Here is a 24,517-nt window from a genome sequence, read left to right as displayed (position 1 = left end):
GTTATGTACATGGCTAAGTTACATATAATGAAATGATAGTTGTGTTCTTATAGTTTCATCGTCATCCTCGTAATTTTTACTCCTATAGAGGTAAAACATTAAACCAAGGAGGTTTAAATAGGAAACCTCCGAGATTAAACTAATGTTTTACTCATAGTTTGTCATTCAATCATTCTTTCTTTCAAGCCATTGTTTCACAGAAAATAATTAACACATGCTACAATCTCCCACCAACATGGCTAAAACGGAGCAATAGGACAATGTTACGGACTGCCTTTCAAACATCTACTTGGAGATTACTGTAGCCATTTCGGGCTGCTCCACTATGGCGTTGCCAAAAATATGTTGATTACGTCATGATCATAAGGTTCCGTAGGTGTTTGTACAAGAAAGATGGCGCATTGGTTCCATAGGAATCCGATCAAGGCGACTGCACCTGTATCATTCACCCTTGGACCAATTTGTACCAACGCACAGACCCAGAAAATATGCAGGTTCGTATTGATACCATACTGTATGTACAATAAGTTTATGAGTGGGAGTGAAAGACAGCCGCATAATGTTTGCTCTGCTGCCCCCCTCCCCCTTCGAAGGCGATCAAGAATGTTGACATGACAAGCATAAATGCGTTTCGTATGTAACTAGACATTCGTCTGCTTTTAAAAACAAGACTTTAAAAACGACGGACAGCTGCATTTACTCGTCAATATGTCGCAAAATGTTGTTCAACGAAACTTCTAGACTGTGTAGTTAGTATCAGTAGTGCAGCCACTTTTTACACACAATTTAAATGACAACTATCAATATTCAAGACAACGATCCTTCTAGTTTTGAAAGTCACCCAAAATTCTTCAATTACAGTGACTTGCGTATGCTCCGTGCACAACTCTTGGAACTCCTGTGTGACCCAAATAAGGACGTGACTGTTGTTAAGACGACAACAGACAACTATTTTGCCTTGTTGCAAGGTATGTCCAGAAAAATGATATAATTCTTGGGTATCAACTTGTGTTCAATTACTGTTCAAAGTCTTAGTCTCTGTGAATACATTTTAGGTATTTTCCAGTAGAAGATGCATCACTCTGATCCTAATGACATCAACATGCCATACGTTTGATGAAGTTGCTTATGGTTCCCTGTGAATTAATTATCAATGTTAGGAGAAAATTTCATTTCTGAAGACAATTTCCTTCAAGAGTTTTCTGTCATTTCTGTCCAACTGCCTTTTTTATTCCTTTTTAAGCCTAGTAACTCAATATGGAATCCCTATTTTTCTATTGGCAGGGTTTCTGCAAGCCCTAGATGACAACAGTGGTGAGAGCAAGTTGAGGCACTCAGTCAAGTTCAAGTGGTCCAGCACAGTTCTGAGCAATGCTGTTGTGTATGTCCTCACATTACTTGTTTTTAGCTTGTTCCCCTCTTGTCCTATAAGGCATAGGCAACATCAGTGCTGTTACCCAGGACTTGAGAAAACTGTTCACCTGTCAACTCAATTGCAAAGACTATTAGATTGATGTACGGTGTAATCACAGTTGTATATCTGCTGAATGTTATAAAATAGTCTGTGCTAAGCTATGGCTAGGGCCTGATTCAGTTCAATTGTAGTTAATCTCTACCATACAAGAAACAGTGGTTTAAATTGTGTTGTACTTGTAGATGTACAATTATAAAAAGTGATTGACGCAGTACAACTAGTAGTATTGACAAGTTTGCATTAATCAACTTGTTGTTCAAAACTGTGTAGCACCCAAGCTGATGCCCTGTTTGAGTTGGCCTCCATGGCAATGAACAGTGGACTATGGTATATGAAACATGCAGCCAAGATAGCTGCCAGTGATGAGTAAGTATGACAGACAGTGTTGTTTTGCCTCAGTTCCTAAAGTCTCTTATATGCAGGTTGGGAAAGCCAAAGGCATTTAAAGTCTTGTGTTCACATACTGCACATGACCCAAATGAACTCCTGCCATTGTATATTGAAGCCTAGGGGTCTTGAAGTATCCCTATTATTACACATATGCATGAAGATATTCTGAACATGAAACTTGGTAGATCTTCATTCAAGTATCTTTCACTGACATGATCTGACCATCTATGTGTGATATCCTTTCACAGAGTGTCTATGGATGAGGCAAAAGAAGTGCACAAGTGTCTGAGAACAGCAGCAGGGATCTTTAAGAATGTGAAGGTAGGCTTACATTAGATTGTACTATGGTTTTAAAAGTAGGATTATTTGCATCAGAACCTTTCCATATTAATCTCCACTTGGTGAGTGAGAAAGATTTCCTATATTTACAGATTGTTGTAATTTTGTAGGAACAAGTCATTGGGAGACTTCTGGAGACAGCAGAGAAGGGCACAGACCTGGACCCGAAGGTGGTGGAAGCCTATTTTCAACAGTCTACTGCAGAGGCACAGGAAGGTGGGTGAATTGAACACAGTAACATTAACTGGTTCCGAGTCTAACAGGTTTTCTGACCACAGATATCTGCTGATGCTATTTCTAGGGAAAATCTGTTTGTTGAAAAACTTTTTGGTAATTTTCTTGACAGGTTGTCTGAAGAGTAGAAGTTGAAACTTTACTATTATGATTGTTATTATGTATGATAGCCAGCAGCAAAACAGTAGATGTTGACTGTAATGTCTTACCTGATGTTGTCATGTAGTGGCCCTGGCACGAGCTGTGGAGATGAAGCACAGTGCAGGCCTCATCTCATCACTGTCTTATGAGACGGCACAACTCTTCATCACTGCAGGTACACTTCACTTGTTCAACGCTTCTATTTCAAACTGTACATTTAATATGTTATCTATTGGTTTGGCATGAACACGTTGTATCATGAACAACCAGGGTTGCAGATAGTGTTACTGCAAGGGGCAAACCGGACTTGTGCAACCGCATCCTTTTAATGTGTCTTAGTGTAATGCAATACTGTAGTTTTATTTTTTTTAGTTATGGCTATCTCTGGTTCCTTCATTGTCGATTGCATTTCATTATTCCTGACCTCTTGCCAACAGGAGGTTCACTGGACCAACTTGATGCAGCAAGTGTTGGGAAGTGGCAGAAGTATCTACAACTGAAGGGTGTATTCTACTTGGCTCATGTAAGTCTAGTATTCTGCATCAATACAAGATTTACAGGTCCAGGTCTACTGGTCCATTACAAGTATCAAAGTATATCAATGATTTTCATTTATGACCTGTCGTTGTATCTGTAAGTGTAACACTACTAACAGTACTTGACATATTTTAGTCCATGTTTCACATTCCAACTATGTACTGAAGTACATATAGAAGATACTGATTGGCTTCTCATTTTGTTACAGTTGGGTTTATGATAAGAATAAGTTCTCAAGTGTCTGTTATAAATTTTCCAGGCCCACTGTTTCAATGGAGATGCACTGTTAGCAAAGGATAAATGTGGAGATGCAATCAGAGCCTTACAGGAAAGTGAAAAGTGTGAGTAGACCCTTAGTCACATACTAGTATATGTAGTAACCAAATAGCAAAAGACTGATTTTGATATGATAGTACATGTAGTTACTTCTTAAAATATTGCAGTATCATTCAAGTTGTGGTTAAGTATTACTGAGGAGTATATGACTTTCCCCCAAAGGCCAAGAAGACTAGTGGAATGGTCTGTATGTGTTAGTTTGTTACAGCCACCTGGACATCTACTACATGTAGTAGCCATTAAAGTATCCAGGCAGAATGCCATATAGTATTACACAAATGACAAACATTGCATTGTTTATGTGGAACATACCGTCTTTATTGCCTCTTGTAGTGTTCGAAAAAGCTGAAAGCTTATGTAAGGAGTATGCATCTGCCAAAGGCCCAGGAACATCTGCCAGGCCAGACCAGCACATCTTTTTCACTAGGCTGGGGAAACAGGTGAAAATTACTCTGGACAAGTGCACAAGGGAGAACGGCTTCATGTAAGTAATGCTCCTTTGTCAAGGTCTGGACACAAAAACAGCTCATCCTGTTCCATCAGGCACTGTCAGACAGTACATGTATACTCGTAACATTACCAGTTGCCAGTTGTTTGAAAACCACATTTTCAACACTGTTCCAAATCTTGAGTACAATGGAAAGATACTAAGAACAACATTTTGTACAAATGGTAGCTTCAGCAAGGCTTTTTAACCATTAATGTAAATGGATAGTTACTAGTTAGTGCATTTACCAACCTTATTAGCAGGAAATACAATATGATTGTTAAAGAAACAACTATTTGGAACTGTCTTTCTTATATATTAGAGTTGGAACCTGTACATGTGTAGCAAATAGACAGAGATGGTACGTGATGTCACCACCATGTTGTTGCAAACAGCTCACCTACGGCATGATCCCTTGTCTTGTAGATACTTCCAGAAGGTGCCTCCAGAGGTCCCAGAGTTGGAGAAGAAGGCCACATATGGTCTGGCCAACCCAGAGGAGTTCCAGTTACCTCCACCAAACCCAATGTGGAGTGCGGACATCTACAATTCATTTGACCTGTCACTGGCACCTGCTACACAAAAGGTGGGGTAGTATTCCTGACTTCTGCACAAAGTGTCCAGTTCAGTTTCTTGATATTAATGGAATCATATTAGGCAGTATTTGAGAAAATAAAGACTGTTTGCTGCTATTTTACAGGGTGAGAAGGAGCCGGAAGTCAAACCTGTGAAGGAAACAGACATCTATCAGTCGACCAAGGAACCTGGAACCTTCAGTGGATGTGTGATCTCATAAGGTTGCCTTCCTGTCGTCTAGACTTTTAAAAATATGTACAATAGAAGGAATGGTTTTTCAGCGGCTTGGTGTATTTCACATTATCTCCATTCTTGAGTAATATGTATACTATATTTTGTATCTTGAATTGACTGGAAATGAGATGCCTCAATATGGAATGCCTCAATAAGGGTGTCCCAATTTTTAGTTAGGCATTATGCATCTTTTTAATCTTGATGATCATTTGAATTTTTCAAACTTAAGTAATCAAAATGTTTGTTATCTTGATTGTCAATGCATATTGTATATGGTCTGAACAAGAAAATTGTTTCCTTAATTAAGAAAAAAACTAATATCCCAACTTTTTAATGTTGATATTACATGCACTTTGTTTATCAATATAACCAGTTGAGGACTCCTCATTATTCATTTGTAAAAAGGATCTTGCCTCTAGTTGAGATCAAATTATTTTGTTCATATAAAAAAGACATAATGTAAGTAGTGAAACTTTCAATGTAGTGTACATGTATGTGTACAAAATGTATGTTTATAGACCTGTCCTGATGCAAATTGGGAGGGGGAGAAATGGTAGGGTGTCACTATTATGTACTGGTGTATATTTGTTCTTTTTTTCCTGACTCATCTTACTGTTTTGCAGTAGTACTGCATGCCTTCCCTATTGCAAAAGATACCTAAGTAGTATGCAACCTGTGAAGCAAAAGAAATGAAATAAATGCAAGACATGACAAGTCAAGGAAAGATTTTTCAGGAATGGAAGGTTAGAGCAGTCCTCCAAGAAACAATTTGTCTATAATCTGATGACATGTTTTACACTTTTCTACTGAAGAAAAAAATCCTTGCTTGAGTCACTACATAGACTTCACCTAGAACTACAATTATTATAACTACCTATTGTAAATATATTGTGTATATCTGCTGACATGTACTAGTATATTAATATTACAACCTGGAGGTAGAGATAGTCTACTTAAACGAAGTTGTGGTGGCCTTTTAGTTATGGTACAGTTGTTAAGCCAAAAGTGCAAGTCTCAAACACGCATCTTTACAAGTCCCCAGAGGATGATAAAACTAAAGTCTGACAGGACTGTCCAATTGTAGAATGGAACTGATACTGATTCTTTTTCATTCATGGTTCCTGAACCAATTTTATTATTTGCACTGTGACCTTTTTTGCGTTTCGGCGCATGCGCGCCGAAACGCTTTGTCCTGGCTTTTACCTTCAAGCAAGGACCAGGGAAGCTTGGTTCAACACTGTGTCGCACACAATAAGACCTTATATGGCAATACGTTCTCAAATCCTTGTATAGCCGTTGCCTTATATGGCAAGAGAGCACGAAAAGGCAGGCACGCTAGATTTGCATGTGACACAGGACGGCGACCGCATGTAACTGCTACAACTGTTCGGAAATATCATTGCATTGTGGTTTCGGACTTTGATATCCTGAAAAATGACCATATTACATCTATTCCACAAGATTGCAGAAGAAAAAAAATGATTTCGTCAAGAAAACGAGCAAAAATCGGCATAAATGATACCATATAGTGAGGTTATAGCATTACGTCCAAAGGATGTAAATACGTACCGCAGCTTGGCCGATCTGGCAACGCGAAGCACTTCGGACCCAGAAGATCCGGGTTCGTGTCCGTGCATGAATTTTTTTTTCTTTTTAGATATTGAATATCAAAAATATATATTGATATTATATTAATCTATCAATATCATATTTATGAATATCATTTTTTTCATTAATAAATAAAGAAATATTTTATATTTGTTATTTTTAAATATTCATTTAATATATACAAGGCCTTTGTCTTATGAACAGGACTTCATAGATTCCAAACCCGGCATTCGAATTTTTCTGTTCATTGTAATGGAAAATACCGTGCAGCGGCTCCTATGCGCGGTAAGATGATTCTTGCAAAACACTCGCCACTAAACTTCTATCCCCGATGTAAACAGAGGCTCTTGATGTTGTTTGCAAAACAGCGATTCTTTGTTACAGTAGCAAATGCTCCATTGTTCAGTATCGACTTCATTCAGACAACACGGACGTGGAAAGTGGCGCCCCTCGGCACAAAACTATGGGAATTTTCATGAATTTTAGCAAAATTACCCAGGAAAATAAGGAAGAAATGTTGTAAATGCGGAAACCAGAATAATACGGATGAGGTAGCTGTTGATTTGTTTGACATTTGGTAGTCATTTTAGATAGAACCTTAGCTGTTATGAACTTCTATTTCACTTAATTACCATAGTGCTGATGATTCAATGGTGCTTTTTCAAATTTTATGTTTTATTGCGTGCCATGTACATAATTACATTGATAGCTTTTATAATGAGCCTATTATACATTTTACAAATAAGCACAAGTTGTAGGCCAAGACCAGCTTTTTCAAAAGCACTTAAGTTAAGTGACGTAACTTCAAAATTGCTTTCCCCAATCTGCCTTTCTCTATTAAAACAGTACTCATTTCCCAAAATGACAATTTTTCTTATAGACTGAACAGCCCTTGAGTGACTTCCTCTGGCAGATTTTACTTCAAGTAAAGGGAAAAGACAATTCACACTTATAAACGTAGCCGAAACGCCAGCTTTTTTTAAAAGCTCTTGTTTTAGCTGTAAGGAACACATGTCTGCTTGCCTACTGTTTTGAACGGGAAGAGTGTGATAAAAGGTGGTTTCAATATTTGACCTGTAAATACAGATAGATGACAATAGAACTATTGCTGTTTTTATATCTTAGACAACTATGTCTGTATATCATAATCAAATTATGTGGTTTGGTAATTGTGATAGATAGGATTACAACTAACTTAAACACAATAGCAGATCTTATCTCTCAAAACATTCAGTCATCCAAACCAACTTCAAACACCTATTTATCATGTGGGTTAATGATATACTGTATTTTCTTTTTCTTAATGAAAAGGAATCTTCATCCAATGTATGAACTACCCTGGCATCTAGCCTTCCGCCGCTGAGGTTATCTTTGGCAGCCGGTAGGAGTTTTATGTGCTAGGAGTTTATTTGGCCAGGACGGCAATAAAACTCCTACCACGTAAAACAACCACCGGGTGCAATTGATAACCCAGGCGGCATAGACATGTAGAACAAACCTTGGCCGAAGATAACCCGGCTTAAGGACAAGACTGGATGCCAGGTTATGTGTGAACTGGACAGATATGTACACTGTACATGTAACTTACATATTATATCAATAGGTAATGAACTTCTGTATTGCCAGGTTCACCAATAAACGTGTAATGCCCTGTAAAATTGCCTTTCATTTGTTGGTTTCTCTATAGCTGTGTTCTACCTGCATGCATGCCAGATGAACGGCTCCAAGTCTTTCACTCTTTGCTAAAAAAAGTTTGCAATTCATTGCAATTGTTCTATTAAAGAAGAGAGATAAAACTTACTTTAACATACCACAGTTCTTCTTTCTTAGGTCATTGGCAAGAATCTTTTTCCTTGTGGTGACCTCTGCAAATGTGCCCTTGCCAGTGTGACAGTGTGAGAACTTGGCTGTCCCAGATTCTTGCCTGAGATTGCTAATTGGGGTAGGTACCTGGTGTCAGCTTGCCCTGAGGACTACCTGGCTCATTTTCCCCTCTGTCTATTGACCTTTTACACAACTTCTGTAAACTCTACTCTGTAAAAAACCAAAAAGGGGTAGGAAAATATTTATAGATCCCCCATTCAGACTGTCCAATGGAATAACCCAATGCCAAGTTGTCTTCTCAATGCCACACTCTGATCTCAGTGAATTGACCTACATATAAACAACTTGGCCTGCCCCATATTTAGTCTAAATATAGACTTACCTCCCATAGATTACCACCAACAGATTACCACCCATTTTCAGTCACAGACAACAGCTGATCTGACCTCCATCTGTTCTTCCTCTTCAGGCACAAGCAGCAATCATTCAAATGTCCAAATCAAACACCAAAATGGAGCTTTTCACTCCAACACCTAAGGTTAATATTGATTGCTGCACAAACAAAATATCCCTCCCTCAATTTGCTGTGCTTTATTATGGAAGAAATGGAGAAAATTACAAGTCAAATCCAAACCATAATTGTCCACACACCTTATCAATTCCTACCCATGTTACTTACTTTATCTCCTTCTGTTGACATTTCTTGATTCTAAATCTTTACAAGACAGACTGAAACCAGAAACTCAACTTGTAAATGGCATCTGAGGAAATTCTTGGCCAAGCCTGGCTTATCCTTGACAAAACAATAACCCTCTGTTGAAATCTGATCTGTCTGTTTTTCCAGTCATGCTTCCTGCTGGCAGGACACATCTGGGAATGGCGAAGGAAACCCCTAAAAGTGGTCTGTGGGCAGACTTGATGAGAAACACATTCCAGGGAAATTTTACAGGGTTCAAAAGGTTAGTAGTAGTCAGGCAGGAATCAGTGCGACATGGCCTCCCTGGTTTGCAGTGCTGTGGTCCTGGCTCTGTTCTTGAGTGGTGTGACTGCTCAAGACGGTGAGGAGGATGCTATTGCACTGCCAGTGGATCCATACTATGACAGTGTGGATCCAATAGAGGAATATCCTCCCGGTGAGGACTACCCTCCCTATGATGACTACAGTGACCTGGATGTTGTGGTGACTGCACCTCCATTCCAGCCCACCCCTCCACCCAGACGACAAGCCCCTCCGCCTGATCCTCAACCACCTGCACAGGTCCCCGCACCTCCTCGTGGCTATGACTACGGTTCAGAGTCGGACTACTACGACGGCTACAGCTATGAACGGCAGATTGAAGAGGACCAGAGAAGAGAAAGGATGTACCAAATGGAGTTCCAGCTAAGAGAAGCCCTGGCAGAACTAAGGCAACTGAAGTCTCAACACTCAACAACGAGGCTGGTGGTGCAGAACATGAACAGCAAACTTTTTTCTGGTAAATATATCATCATCTATAGGATAAATAATGCATAATTGATGGATAAATTATGAATTAGGCAGAACACCCATTCCAAGATTGTTTGCCTAAAGTTAGTTCAAGGCATGCTAGGTCAACATGTCAATCTCGTTAACTCTATGACCTCTGAGCTTGCCAAGGGTAAAACCATCTTGGGTTGAGTTAGACAGGGTCAGTGACCCATATATGGTTTGTAATGAAGAAGAAGAAGAACTTTATTGCACGACAATTGTACATGGTACAATTTATGTAAGGCTTTGTTTTGAATTTGCATTTTAGAAATGTTGTCCTTTCTTCTTATATCAAATATTGTAGTTCATTGACAGAATGCAAGGATTCTTAATCTTTGATGCTGTATGATGTATTTTCCAAGGCCCAGCAATAGAAAAAAAATCTTCATCTGTAATGCTAGGAAAGCTGGCCATTCTGGTTGATACCAGTAGATTTATAGACTAACACCTGATTGTGAACGCATTGCATTATCCTAATGAGCCTGCCCAGAAGAAAAGGAAGTTTAGGCTCCTTATAACTTCCTTGGTTCATAATCTTCAAAGATTTACTTTACTTACTAGTACTTACTTTCAAAGATTTAAAACAATCAATTGGTGCTAAGTTTGCAATTTTTCACAAATCTTGGCACAGTGGCATGACCGGATGTACAGTAATGGCTCAGATCCCAGATGAAAGTATGTACAAACATGCCAACAACTTCATGTTTTAGATTAAAATCAGGCAGATTCAAGGACAATCTATGGGGGGCCCCGGAAAGAGAAGATTCTGCCAAAAGTAAGAGATTAGCTACCATCACCTTACTTAACGCAGCAGTTGTCCTGCTGGCTGACAGCGCTAATAGCATGGTTTTATTGATGGTTGATACAGCAGCCTGGTAAGTTTGCATCTGCTCTGAAAGGTAATAGAACCAGGATGGTACCCACTACTCAATGCCCCAGTTGTAATTGTTGCATTGTCCTGATACAGACAATAACTTTATATTATGAAGAAAAATGTAACATACACATGTTTAATAACCTTTTTCCATTCTTCAAGATATGCTTCCCAGCATGAATGAAAAAGTCAATGAATTTGGGAGAAAGGTGGAAAAGAGTGCAACAGATATTGCAAGGTAAGTATTCCTTCAAAACAGATATATTCCTTCCGTCCTTGTCAGTCCATTTAAGGGTGATTGGTAAAGGCTTTAAATCATTCAAAATTGGATGATTTCGCTGTTATTCTGCAGATCCTGGCAATCTGGAAAGTTATGGTAACCATACCAATGTGAGCTTGCAGCTATCTCTAACTAGTCTAAGAGTGCTGCCTGCCTGCCCAGTTCATTGGCACACACTGTGGAATTTTATCGGGGTTTGTATCAATAATATCGCTCACTCAATCAGGAATATCTCAAAACGTCAGCTGAAAGACAGGCTGCCAAAAACAAGCCTATGCTTTGCAGACTGACTAAACACTCCTAGCCTGGAAAACAGTGGCCAAGCAAGCAATAACCTCATTCATACTCTTTTTGAAATGTTAACCATGCAAGACCACTGCAACATTAGACATTTCTAGATGATCTCCATTTACATGTAACAATACCTTTGGTCCTAAAGATACAACCAGCGCCTGACAGAGATAGAGCAAGGCATGGAGGAGAACAAACTACTTGGATCTACTGTCACATCTATGGAGCAGAAGACCAACAGACTGGACAACATGATCAACGAACATGACAACAAGCTGCTGAGGTTGGAGAACATGTACAAAGGCACCATAGCTCGCCTGGAGACACGCCTGTCACAGGTGGAGAGTAACACCGGTAAGGAGGCTTTTCACTGGTGCATCTAAATGGTGCACTCACTGTACATGCAGTAATTAGCTAGCAGATCACAAGCAAACTATTACAGCAGCAGATCTATGTACAACACGAGATGATAAGCTATTGCATCCTCTTATGCTGCTAGGATGCCTATAATTTCAGACGAAACATGTGGCTTACCTTAAGTCCAAGTTAATGCATGCGCAAGGACCTCAGATTTGCACAGACTGGTTTTATATTACTCACCCTATAGCTAAATAAATAGACCATGTAACAACTGCAGGGGTGCTACAAGGTCTAGTCCCTCCTGTGGCCTTGGTAATGTGTGAATTTGGGGTGTGCATGTTAATCAGTTCCATGTGTCCCCCCTCCACCCAGCCGACCAATGGTATAACATGGAGGAGTCTGTACTGGGGCTGGAGAAGCAGGTCAAGAAGCTGGCTGCCCGTCCTGAGAGGGAGGACCAGGCAGCCAGGATAGCTCAGGTAACCTTGTTGTATAATTACAGACAGTGGGACTGGGAGCCCATCTGAGTAATGAGGCTCTTGTGCCATGCTCAAGGCACCTCCTTGAACATGGGATCCCATTTAACCCTTCCCAAAGATAGTGCAGCGCCTACTAGTAAATCCTTTCCCTGATAACATCCTTGCTTTTGCCTGTCACTTGATGAGCAGTTAGGCCATGTTGACCTGGTTATATGGATGACATTGTCTGTTTCCACAAAAAGAAAAAAGAATTGACCATATTGTGAATTGTACAAAGCAGCTGCAAATTGAGCAAATATATGCCATATGCCATACATTGCAAAAGAAATATTGGAAAATGGATACTAATGTCCTGGAATGCTTAAGTCAATTCCAAAGTCAAAGAAATAGATGTGAAAGAACAAAACTGAAAAATCTATTGTGCAGTATACCATACTATTGTGCGGTATACCATACTATTGAGTATACCAAAGCATGAAGACCTGGTGTGGCACATGTTGCACTTATTATTTATTTGGTTTCACAGCTGAAAAGACAGTTGTTTGACACAAACAACAAGGCCACTTACCTGGAGAGGCAGATCAACAGCAATGACAGGGACATCGCAAAGACTGATCAGAGAGTGAAAGAAGTACTGAGGATGATGCAATACCAAGGGTATGTCTTCCTTTAACCTACTACCTGCCGACTAACCCCATAACCAGTACAGATTTGGTGCCGAACAGCTACCTTAGTATTTAGAGATAACTGATCACCATTACAAAACTTATACTTTTATACAAGTCTCCCCCAACACACATGCATGTATATGTACTGTACTTCAAAAATATTTTGTAGCTAACATCACCAGTCTGATTTGCTTCTAATTTTTACAAAATATTCTACTTTTGTGTCCCCTCTCCATCTTACAATCCAGTTAGTAATCATGATATAATGACCTATATTTATTCAAATTATTTATAGATTTGACTCTTCCAGGTTCAGTCAAACAGCAGAGCCTCTGTGATACCATGTACAAACACCCCACAGATTCTAAGTTGTAAAGACAGAGGCTTGAAAGCCATCAATGTTAATATGGATGTTATCAAACAGGTCACTTGAAATAAGTTTTGGAGAAGTGAATACCTGCAAGCCGCCAGGCTCCATGACACTGGGCGGGGGAACATCGTTAGAACATATTCCATTCTTAACGGACGTGCGCAATGACACAGTTTGTGTATAAAATCCCCCCTATGACGAAATGCTTTTGTGTTGTTCAAATTGGTCTATTGTACTCATGTTGATCCTGGTGTGTGTAGTCAGGAGCAGGCCCGTGGTGCTCCCCTGGCGATACAAGACGAGTACATCAACAAGATGTCCCAACTGGAGACACAGTTAACCCAAGACAGAGGCAGGTCAGTTTGAGTTTGTCTTATTAGTATGTCAACACCTTATCTTCCTCAGATGTCTCCTATGATGATGAGAATTGTTGTACATTTGTGTTGTACAGATCCTCTCCCACAGAGCTGGGAGATGGCTTTGTTGGGGACCTAGGTGAAAACCTGTACAACATAGATTATGGATTTTCAAATCACTCTAATATCTTACTTCATGTTCTGTGGCAATTTTGGCTGGAAATGACTCCATAAAACATTAATCATTGGCACTGGCTTTTACCAAATGTAATTTGAAATGCTTGTTTCTTGTTACTCATCTGATTTTTCTTCAGGGTTACATCGTTGGATCAAAGATGTAACATCTTGGAGCGCCAGCTGGGGGCCTACTCACAAGCATTCAACCAGATTAAAGACAAGGGCTGCTGTGATGATTTAGATGTCACATCACTGCCTTCTGGGATCCCAACAGGTCCACACACTTATACTTCCTTGGTGGAAAATATAAAGTAGTAAATGCCTGCCCTAGTCTTTAAATGTAGCAATCCATGCAAGTATTTGTGTATTTATTCATGATATCACCATTGATCGAGAGCCAGAACAACTCTGCTCCGACAGTTACAGGTAGGCCCACTATGGCTGAAACCATGTGTTCTTTCCAGCACTTGACCATTGTCTACCATCAATCCTTTAAACAACATGAGTCTGAAGTGATTAGTTATGTCAATGTTTGTAGCAAATGATGGGTACATTGTCTCCCCATTTAGAACAATTCACTTAGGTTTTTATACTTGACAACCTTTATATTTGTATTGCATTTAGTTATAAGTTCTGGTAGGTTCCCCGAGACTGGTGGTAGATCGTCATCAGGTCTAGATCTGGACATCCCAGGATTCTCTGCTCCTCGGGCCAATGTAAATGAGGCCGTCCCTGCTCCTGCTCCTGCCCCAAGACCAGTTCCACCTGTCACCTTCAACCAGCCTGCCCCCGCTCCACCACGTTCCCAACTGTCCCTGCCGACACAAATCCCATCATCCTTTGAGGACCAACGAGGAGGGGCATCAGAAGTGGTCCAACCAACGGCCCCACCTGCACCCCCCAGAGGTCGCCGACCCACTGGTGGGAGGAGGGACCCCGAGGTGCCAAGCACCCCACGGAGAAATGGCAACAGAAGGGAGAGACCAAGGAAGCCAGAGGCACCACCACCACGACCACAACCACCACCACGGCCACAACCACCACCTGTACCTCCACCTGTACAACCACCAAGCCGGAGTGTGGATTCAGAGTATGAAGGATACCCAATCGTGCCAGAAGTCAGCAGGGCTGAGCTCGGAGAAATCAAACCAATAGACTGCTCAGAGATATATGACTATGGACTTGAGGCCAGTGGTGTGTACTACATCTACCCCTCTACCCTAACCCAGCCTGAGAATGTGCCTGTGTACTGTGACATGACTACAAACGGTGGTGGGTGGACAGTGTTCCAGAGAAGGCTGGACGGGAGGGAGAACTTCAACAGGAATTACTCAGACTACACGAATGGTTTTGGGACTCCAGTAGCAGAGTACTGGCTGGGCAACACGATCCTACACCACATCTCCCACCAGGACGATTACGCACTCATGGTGGAGCTGGAGGACTGGGAGGGCAATGTCGTGCACGCCGACTATGACCAGTTTACTGTTGGTGATGAAAGTCTCAAGTTCAGACTGAATCTGGGAAGATACAGTGGAACTGCTGGTGACTCGATCAGAGGTAAGAGAAAAAGAGCCTTTAGAATGCAACCTTTTTGCAACCAAATAAGTTCTTGACGTATATTTCGCCTTTGGTTTACCAGTGACTAGATATTCTATATCAATGGAATAAACCAGACTCATGATATCTACCACGATTCTACTATCCCTTACAGGCAACACACTCAGTGGCAACAACAGAATGCCCTTCTCCACATACGATGCTGACAATGACAAGTCCAGAGCCAACTGTGCCACAACTCACAAGGGAGGCTGGTGGTACAACCAGTGTGGGGACTCCAACCTGAACGGTGTGTACTACTCAGGAGGTGTGTACGGAGGTGAGGCCGACGGCATCTACTGGTACTCCTGGAAACAGGACACCTTCTACTCCCTCAAGAGGGTAGAGATGAAGATCAGACCAACTTACTTCTAAAACACACCAGTAGTGGGTTCAGCTAGCTTTCAACTTTCATTCATATACCAGAAATGATAAACTTATAGCCAGTGTCATTCTAATGAATTGTTCAGCTACTGTTTTAGAGACTATTTTATAAACACAACATCTATAGAGACAGTTGCAAAAATAAAAGGGTGGTGAAGGAAAGATTAGTCTTTATTTTTCCTGAGAGTATAAGTTGAATGTGGCAAGAAATACTTAACATATAAGTACATGTATATCACACTTTGTTCTGCAACATTAGTATTTTCTCATTGAAGAAAAAGTACTGATGATAGGTGCCTCGTAGCTCTTCTACCAAAGATCTACACCACATAACTACACGTAATTATAGAGGATACTTTCATGATTGTAACTGAAAAGTCTATGTTTTCCTGACATAACAGTTTAGTTACCATTGACATACATGTACGCATGTTATTGTTAGTTAACACTTACGTATGTACTCTTCTGCTGTACACTTGCGGTTGTATTAAGAGTTCTGAAGTGCCTTCAAAAGGCATAAATACATCTATCCCTTTTAAGTTATTTCCTTGTCTCCTTTGTCATGGTTTGTATTCAAAGATACATATATGAGAATGAAATCTCTGAGTAGCAAGACTGTTATTATTGCCTCATTCAAACAGCTTCAACCACAACAAAGTCGCTTTCTGACCATGATTTAAATGTATCAGATGTTTGGACAGGCCTATGGTTACCTGATAACCACACAGGCTTGACGTCACATCTGTAATTTACACATCTGTAATGTTACCGTTGTCTCATTCTGCTGAACTGTGGAGGTCACTGTAGGTTTGAAGTGCTGCAGTATAGCTGGAACACTGCTTTGCTGAGAGCTGGTCCGAGATTCCTGCCAACACAAGAAAATTCTGGTAAAACATTGCACTCTAGTCTTTGGAACACGGACAAAAGGCTAGTCACAGAAGACCCCAGCAGATACTTTTGAATGTCATCACCTTTTAGTGTGCCCATACTTGAGAGGTGCCAGCATCCTCTCCCTCTCACCAGCTGAACCACACCCAGAGTATGACTGCAACAGGCTGGGGAGAAAACAAGTTGGGAAAAAAATGAAATAACATCAAATTATCAAATCAGGGCTGTCTCTAGGATCTGTTCCTTAGACCCGGGATGTATATTTACTTATTGGACTGGACATAAATTTCAACCCAACGGTCCAAAAGATTTGAACTGTGTGACATGAAACTGACGAAATGTATTTTCCTAAGCTTCAAATGAAAAGGAAAATTAACAACATGGGCTCCCAAACAATGAGTGGGGCAGAAAATAATTTAAAGCTAGAGACAGCTCTGTATCAAATGCAAGGAAACCACATTCATACGCTTTGATTAAATCATTCATAAAGAGTCATAAGATATGGTATAACCTAGCATATATCTTTATCATATTTACGTACGCCACAGGAGTAGGGTATGTGTTGACCACTGCTGCCACCTTTTCCTTGGACATGCCATGGAACTGCATCAGCTGCTTGGCAAACATCTCCTTCACAGAGATCACCTGGTGAACAAGGTCTGGCATCAACCTGATGTGATTGTCACATGCCACAAAGCTGCAGATTAAGCAATGCCAACCTGCGGTGGCCACAGCTTTGAGCTGTATTGCCTGACTTAAAGCTTTGCTAAAAGTCCAGCAGAATGCCATGTTGAGATTAGGCTTCTGACTTGAAATAGTTGTGCAATTATTACCTTCTCCCACATTTGATCAGTCTCTTCCTTGGGTACTGTACAGGTCTCTTTTCCTAAAAATAAGGCCCAAGCTGAAGCCAGTTCTGTTTTTCTTATTAGAATAACTGTAGCAAAACATGGAAGTGACAACCCTTTTAAATAGCTTTTTTATTTCGTCTTGGTAATCATGTGAAGGTGATTGGTTTTGTGAAACTTGTCATGAAACAATAAAACCATCAACTGTAACATTTCAAGTTGCAGGAACTATTTCTAAAACAATTCCTTACCTTGTTCTTTACTGATGTCTCATTGAATTCAGGAAAAGTCAGCAGTTTGATCACACTGGCATTGAGGTTCAGGGTTGATGACTGATCCTGTAGATCTTCTCGGCTGTAGCCCTCAAGGGTCTTCCCCTTCAACCAGGAATCAACAGTACAATGATAGTTTAATGAAATAGTTGAAGACAAGACCTAATACAAAATTGAAGGGCATTTAATTTCAACACACACTTCAGGGCTGTCTCCAGCTTTAAATTTTTTTCTGTCCCATTCATTGTTTGGAATCAGAGCCCATGTGTCATGTTGTTAATTTTTGTTGTCAAATCTGCCATTTTGAGCTTATAAAAATACATTTTCAATCTCATGTTATGAAGTTTAGATTTTTTTGATGGACAGGTTGAAATGATTTTGTCCCAACAAACTAATTTCCGTCCTGGGATGAAGAGACGGGTCCTGGAGACAGTCTTGATACATTTGTTACATAGGAAGTGTAACTTACAGCATAGAGGCTCTGCAGATAATGAGTCATCAATGTGAGGTAGGTGACAGACTCCTTCATGTCTGCTGTTCTCTTCACAAAGAAACCATCTGTCACCTGAAACAATCACCGGAACTGAAGATAAGATAACTTTAATAATATTGCGCAACAATTGTACAAGGTACACAGTATGGCTGGTACATAACTACAGTTCCATATATCTAAGATATGTAAGCTGTCCTAAAGTTAATCCATGAAAAACATGACACTAGGACATGAAGTGAGCAGTTGAGTGTACATGGACATAGGTTTGCAACCTCTAGACTAAAACATAACAATCCTTTTAAAAATGCTCTGTTGCCAGCCATTCCTTCCAGCATAGTGCTCCACTTATTACTCAGTGACCCAGTATCTTAAAAATTAAACATCAAACATTTATGACTACATAAATGGATCCAAACCTGAGTGTTAACTACTGCTTGTTGTAGAGTCGCTTCAGGAAGACAGAAGTGTGCTGCTGATGAGCCAAAGTCTTCCACCAGGTAGATGGGTTTCCTCAGCCCACTCATCTTCAGTCGGAACTGCACAATCAGAACAAATGGGAAACTGACATGTTGTCGGCAAAATGAGCATCTTGCACTAATACTAGTGTAGCATTTCTCAATATGGTCTCAATCATATTTTTGTCCAGCTGGATAACAATACCCCTAGTTGATGATATTGTGTCTAATGCATGGTACTGCTTAAGGAGACGTAAACTTGACAGGATTAGGTTTGTCTTTATTTGTCACCTTTTGCTCCTTGAATCTGCTACCCTTGATACTGCTCGCAAGATCATCCATTCTCTTCCGCTCTACCACATAGTCCAGGACCAGCTCTCTGGGTAAGGGTGGATGGAGTTGGCCTGTGTTGACACGACAGACAAGAATTCCAAACATCTCCAGAATTATTCCACTCACACAATGTAAAAACTTCAGAATTTCACATCAGTTTGCTTTATTTAAAGCACCGTAAACCCTAAATCTCTGACCTGGCAGACGTTTGACTTTCTCCCGGGCCACCCAGAGGAAGTCTCCGACGTGCAGATTCCTCACATCACACCTCACACTGTTCTTCTGCAGCTCTGGCACCAGGTTCACCTTCCTGCTGCCTGCAGCACTGTGGAAACAACTGACTTGTAAGTTCTGTACACTCATCCTGTTGTCAGATGGTCAGACTAGCTTGTTTTCTGAAATGATAGCTGTAGTCTCCCGACTAGGAAGAGAAAGCCATGCTTTTTAAAGGAATACAGTGGCCCCGTACTTACTCTATAGACAGCTTTGAACTATGTGAATGGTGACTAAGTTGGTACAATAGAGGATGACTTTAAGCATTGCTTACCCTCCAGTGGTCTCCTGAGTGTCCACACACAACACCACCTCAAACTCACCTACAAGAGGCATAGTACAAATATAAACAAAGGTGGATTTGTGAACTGTCAGCAGCTACATAGATATAAACCCACTACAAAGCAAAAATATTGAAAGAAGACCATAAAGAAGACACAACTCCACTGACCTGGAGAGAGAGTGAACAGGGGCTGCCTTGATTTACTGTCATCTTTATATCTACTTGTGACACTTCCTTGTGATTCTGTGAATAAAGATGGAGAGAATGATGATGGGCTTACTGAAAAGGATGCTATCAAAGTGCAGACACAGGTGAGTGATCCAGTGAGAATCAACACTTACATTTGGTCTTAGATTATCAGACAGTTTCCAAGGTTCATAAAAGTCAATCTTATCAAATTAATCTGTCCTGGAAAACTTTTTAGTATAAAATATATTCAGAGTAATTTTCAGACTTATGAACAAAAAAATTAAAACCTTCCAGTGTCCATATTACAAATGCATCGTGGATACAGCTAAGCTCATACAAAATTGGGCCCTCACCATCAGTTTCCATCTCAGACAGGACAGTCTCCCTAGCAGCCCGACCAACATCTCTCCTCATGTTGGGATTAACATCCATAGATGGCAAAGATGTCACATCTATACAACTCTCTGTCCTGTCAAGTAAAAGTCAATACATGGTCAGAGCGGCTGACACCAGTGTTACAGGTATTATACAGATGTGTTCACAAATTAGTGTCAATCTTGAAATGCCTGTGGTACTAGTAGTTAAATTTCCGTGGTGACGGCTCCCTCTCTGCAAAATGACACTGCAAATACACATGTATGCCCAATATGCAATTCCATTGTATCACTACTGTACTACAAAATTGTGTCAACCACAGACTAAATACACTGAGAAAACCAAAACTTTCTTCTACTATTGTGAAATTAAGCCCCGCAAACAGAAATGACTTTCAGTCTCTGGAAAGACAAGACAAAGACCATGTATAGTAAGTTTCAATGAGCAGTGTTTCCGAATCACTTTATCAGTAAAGGTACGGTAGGTGCCCATCAGAAGCTGATGCCTAACACACAATGTACCTTCCAGCATGAAGGCCAGTTGTTAGTGCGGCATTCCCTGGTCCTGTCAGGGTAAAAGCCATGTCCTCACTGTCTTCCTGTGGACTGGACCCACTCACTCCCTGCTCACCAATCAGCTCTAACTTGTGGGCCAGCTCACTTCCTTTGTCTGTGATGTAATATCTGGGTGACAGAAATTGCAACAAATATTCATTTTAAATCAACTTTAAACTACATGCAAATTACCTTTGTAACTTAGGCTCATCTAAGCACATAAAGATTTGTTTTACTAAACTCAAAGGCTTTCAACATAAATGAATCCTTGAATAGGAAAATGAAGTACTTTTGTGCATTTTATAATATAAAGTTTACCATAAAGTCTTAAAGATATGAAGGTTAGTACATACTTGGCAGGGTTGCTGTCCTTGATGACCAGTCCCTTCTTCACAAGTCCACCCATAGAAGACCATGCTGTATAGTGGCTGCCAGGGTCTGGCTGAAGAATGGTATGAAATAGCTAGTTTCAGACTCTTGTCTTGTACCCATTTAAACTGCAGTACTACATGTATCAATACATGAATGCCCTGTGATGTAAAATACTATCCTCAACACTAAAGCAAATCAACAAACACTTTATGTATAATTACAAATTAAACTGTTCTCCAACTAAAAAAACAACTCACCAGAATTTTTGGTAATTTACAAACAGAAAAGCCCATGTGCTTACCAGGGTAAATGACTTGTCACACAGAGGTTGGGCCTCCCTCTGCAGCTCTGCCCTAGCCATGAACCCTCTGCTGTCAGGATTCTGTAGTATGAGAACAGCCATTGTTTACTTCATGATCATGTTCTACTGTCTGGTCATCCTACAATCTGCTTTTTAATAGGTACACTTTAAATAAAAGCCACAGGAGAGTGCACTTACATGTACCAACAACTACCATTGCACTATATAGTTACAAACAAAAGGCATCCTTTAGCAGGATCAAGTATAGAAAACTGGTCTACAGCCTCCTCCATACCTGCATGTTCCTGTAGAGAGTCACTAGAAGTGCATAGGGCCCAGACCTGAAGGCTGGCACGTACTCTTTTGTACCACCAGCCTGCTTTCTCTTCTTCTGCAGACAAAAATAGAGAGTCAAACTCAAGGCAGTAAAGCAAAAGAAAATTGTTATATTTAACCCACATAAAGTCCTTACACCACTGCATGAAGTATCTACCGGTATCTTATTTGACATGCGATTCCCTTCTCAACAACACTGCAGTACTTACTGGTCTTGGTTCCCCGCCGGAACCTTGGCTATTGCCACTACCACCAGGGGGAGGGGGGACAGACAGGGATCCCCGTATTAGTCCTGCATCAGTCCTGCTGGTACTGGGAAGGTTGGTGTCTACAACATCTGGCAAAGGGCCTGAGGAAATTTCAAGAGAAAATTGCATAGGTTAAAGATGGCTATTCGGAATGGTAAGCTAAATATCAAGAACGCCAGTTACCCATTCTAAAGGAAGATCAATATCATTAAAGAAAGCTGATCAGAATTCGTTAAGTGATATTGGACAATAGACAAGGACAATTTTGAAATGGATTCTTTACTCACCATGCTCCTGGATGTGCTTTGCAAGCTTGTCATCCAACATTTTGCAAATTTTGTCACCTGGAAAATATTCAACATGTTAAATGTATTCCTCTTTGTAGATATGAAGATCCACAAAACCCGGCTCTCAAATTCTAGTCCCTTCATTCAGAAAATATCTTAAATGGCCTGAAGTAAAGGTAAAGATAACTTTGGCAATCTTTAAAAGTTGTAGTTTTTGTTTCTTTGTTTCGTGTATGTATGTAGTGTCTACCCGGTAAACCGCCTCATGGCTTAACATACCAGGTTTGCAAAAGCTGCATATCCGGACAGATTTACTTGATACACTCACACCCAAACTAGTCGCCGGTCTCTACGGGTGTTGAGGGGTGTTCTACCGGGCCCAGTGTAACCGAAGCTAGGTACTCATTTTCACCTGTGTAAAGTGAAGACATTCATATAAAGTGCCTTTCCCAAAAGTCAACGGGACAAGTCAGGCATGTCAGGGGGACCCTGGATTCGAACCCAGGACCACTGGGTTCTGGCCCAAACACCCTGCCGTAATGCCACCGCAACAGCACTGTGACTATGAAGTCATTAAATTTTAAAATTAAATGTAAAAATTGGGCTGTAGTACACTGCCCGGGACTTACCAACGAAATCTAATATCTTTGCCTCCTTTCCAGACTGCAATGGTAAAGGATACTTCTTGAGAGACTTGATTGCCTGTACAAGTTACAGATATGTAACATTAATTTTTAATGTGTCCTGTTCATGATTGTAATTTGTATCCACATCTTCCAAAACAAGGGTTCCAAGATCTCATAGTATGAGTCATACCTCTGTGAAAACATTTACTAACTACAGCTTCAGACACACTGAAAATAATACCTGCAAACAAGGAGGTAAAAATACCGAATAAATGGCAAGGGTTCCAATTATGGGTGATTAAGATAATGTGATTTGCACAGGTACTAGACATGACAGACGACAGAAAAATTGCTATAAAAAAGCTATAATGCACATGAGGACAGTCACTCCGCCAACAAATCATATCAGATTGTCTTCCTCTCATATGTATAGTTTGCATCACATAAATTATGACATAATATGAATATTGTTATCTCTGGTTTATATATATTGTTGTATCTTACCGATTAAAACATGTAAACAGAAGTCACTGTTTTTGGTCAATTTCTACCTTAATCTACCTTACCATAAATCTACCTTACCATAAATCTACCTTATTACACTACATTTGGATATTAACAACGTATGAATGCGACTTAATTGTGTGTCATGCGAAAGTTTTGAAATATACACACTTCCCACCGCCATTTGAGTTGTCCACCATTTTGTCCAACATTCCGAAGAACAATCGAACGCGCAAAGTTCTGAAGTTCATTTTACCATGACATGCGCACTACTAGCACCAACCAAGGACATTATATAATGTCCTTGCACCAACTAGGCACAGCCTCATTACTCTTAAGGGTACCTACTGGCTGATCTTCAAGGTGAATATTCAAGGTGAATATTTGATTTTTCCTATGATGCTTGATCCCCCAACGAAGCTTCCAAGATCTCCGACCGTAACGGACAATTTGAGAATCTCTTTCACCAAGGAGGTTTAATAGCTTTGCTTTCACGTTCTGCGGTAGGCGACCAGAAATAAGAGCAATTTTGTGTGGTTTGCTTTAGTGTCAGTTATTGACGATGGAAATGTGACAAAATGATGGGAATATGTTGTAAATAAGCTACAAATTAGCTGTAAATGTGAATGCAGCTTTTTCAAATTCAGAATATTTGCAGTTTTGGCGCCAAAATTCTACAATATGTCCCTTTAAAAGTTTGCTAGAAGCCTAGTCCATCAAAACAAAATAATCATGACATAATTAATCCGTTTACCTTCAAGAACGTGAAATGTAGCTTGGTGCGTCCTTTTGCCTCAGCTTCATCTGCCCATTCTGTAAGCCACTGTAAGAACAGAGGGTTAGGGTTTGTGTCTACCTTCTTTTTCCTGCCGTACTGACTATCTGACTTGTTCATTTTGGCCGCCATGAACCTCTATGGTCTCGCACCGAAGTGTCGCATATCAGCAACATCAGATGGACTGTTCCAAATGTAGTGATAAGGAGGGGGGAGGGAACAAGCCTAAATGTCTTGCATAGTCTCTCTGCAAACTCTATGTTAGCACCGATGAATAATAAAGTTGCCAAAAAGGCAAATAAAAACTAAAAGCAACTTCGTAAATTCATCTAATTCATGCCACTTGTTCGATGCTACGGGATCCTACAGCAATCATTGGATTTTGTTAACAATAACGTTACATTGTTTTGTTGAAGTTCCATTGGGTTGATATATCATATATCAATGATATTTCATATCATTAGCTATGGGCAATGCTATGAACTTCTAAAGTCTGCATTGTTTTCAATGATAACAGATCAATCATTTCAGGTTAAATGTATCATGTCAATGACCAATTCATCGCACATCATGGATCATC

General features: G+C 40.3%; 3 protein-coding genes across 4 annotated transcripts; 2 read left to right on the top strand and 1 right to left on the bottom strand.

The window, feature by feature from the left end:
- The first annotated feature begins 353 nt into the window (after nt 1-353).
- On the top strand, nt 354-8,014 carry LOC136433022 (BRO1 domain-containing protein BROX-like). The gene is made up of 12 exons (XM_066424773.1): nt 354-494; nt 862-968; nt 1,285-1,381; nt 1,745-1,840; nt 2,113-2,185; nt 2,314-2,419; nt 2,664-2,753; nt 3,016-3,101; nt 3,375-3,456; nt 3,785-3,935; nt 4,365-4,524; nt 4,639-8,014. The coding sequence occupies exons 1-12, from the start codon at nt 394-396 to the stop codon at nt 4,732-4,734; spliced, it is 1,245 nt and encodes a 414-aa protein (XP_066280870.1). The 5' UTR covers nt 354-393; the 3' UTR covers nt 4,735-8,014.
- A 1,018-nt stretch (nt 8,015-9,032) lies between these two features.
- LOC136433018 (uncharacterized) lies at nt 9,033-16,068 on the top strand. Its single transcript, XM_066424769.1, has 9 exons — nt 9,033-9,655; nt 10,724-10,799; nt 11,281-11,486; nt 11,865-11,971; nt 12,498-12,628; nt 13,270-13,365; nt 13,680-13,816; nt 14,167-15,102; nt 15,257-16,068. Exons 1-9 carry the CDS (start codon nt 9,172-9,174, stop codon nt 15,514-15,516), a joined length of 2,433 nt encoding a protein of 810 aa, XP_066280866.1. The 5' UTR covers nt 9,033-9,171; the 3' UTR covers nt 15,517-16,068.
- On the bottom strand, nt 15,679-24,103 carry LOC136433019 (crossover junction endonuclease MUS81-like). Of its 2 annotated transcripts, XM_066424770.1 has the most exons (19): nt 23,917-24,103; nt 22,662-22,734; nt 22,033-22,089; nt 21,707-21,846; nt 21,457-21,552; nt 21,162-21,242; nt 20,842-20,930; nt 20,456-20,617; nt 19,913-20,028; nt 19,539-19,613; nt 19,362-19,410; nt 19,012-19,139; nt 18,773-18,885; nt 18,443-18,562; nt 18,003-18,098; nt 17,513-17,638; nt 16,955-17,058; nt 16,497-16,580; nt 15,679-16,390 (listed from the first exon to the last, which is right to left on the bottom strand). In XM_066424770.1, exons 1-19 carry the CDS (start codon nt 24,067-24,069, stop codon nt 16,324-16,326), a joined length of 1,929 nt encoding a protein of 642 aa, XP_066280867.1. In that variant the 5' UTR covers nt 24,070-24,103; the 3' UTR covers nt 15,679-16,323. The 2 variants fall into 2 exon arrangements, with proteins under 2 accessions (XP_066280867.1, XP_066280868.1); XM_066424771.1 differs by lacking the exons at nt 22,662-22,734; nt 23,917-24,103 and adding an exon at nt 22,361-22,497.
- Between the last annotated feature and the right edge of the window lie 414 nt (nt 24,104-24,517).

The sequence above is a fragment of the Branchiostoma lanceolatum genome, chromosome 4 (genome assembly GCF_035083965.1).
Source record: "Branchiostoma lanceolatum isolate klBraLanc5 chromosome 4, klBraLanc5.hap2, whole genome shotgun sequence".
NCBI lineage: Eukaryota > Metazoa > Chordata > Leptocardii > Amphioxiformes > Branchiostomatidae > Branchiostoma > Branchiostoma lanceolatum.
The sequence above is the reverse complement of the archived record's forward strand: the minus strand, read 5'-3'. Positions and strand labels throughout refer to the sequence as shown.

Coding starts and splice junctions, on each gene's coding strand:
- LOC136433022 (XM_066424773.1), top strand. CDS start 394: ATGGCGCATTGGTTCCATAGGAATCCGATCAAGGCGACTGCACCTGTA. Junction 969..1,284: donor CTATTTTGCCTTGTTGCAAG/GTATGTCCAGAA, acceptor TTCTATTGGCAG/GGTTTCTGCAAGCCCTAGAT. Junction 2,420..2,663: donor TACTGCAGAGGCACAGGAAG/GTGGGTGAATTG, acceptor GTTGTCATGTAG/TGGCCCTGGCACGAGCTGTG.
- LOC136433018 (XM_066424769.1), top strand. CDS start 9,172: ATGGCCTCCCTGGTTTGCAGTGCTGTGGTCCTGGCTCTGTTCTTGAGT. Junction 9,656..10,723: donor GAACAGCAAACTTTTTTCTG/GTAAATATATCA, acceptor CCATTCTTCAAG/ATATGCTTCCCAGCATGAAT. Junction 13,817..14,166: donor GCCTTCTGGGATCCCAACAG/GTCCACACACTT, acceptor TATTGCATTTAG/TTATAAGTTCTGGTAGGTTC.
- LOC136433019 (XM_066424770.1), bottom strand. CDS start 24,069: ATGGCGGCCAAAATGAACAAGTCAGATAGTCAGTACGGCAGGAAAAAG. Junction 19,411..19,538: donor CCTGTTCACTCTCTCTCCAG/GTCAGTGGAGTT, acceptor TGCCTCTTGTAG/GTGAGTTTGAGGTGGTGTTG. Junction 18,099..18,442: donor AAGCAGTAGTTAACACTCAG/GTTTGGATCCAT, acceptor TGATTGTTTCAG/GTGACAGATGGTTTCTTTGT.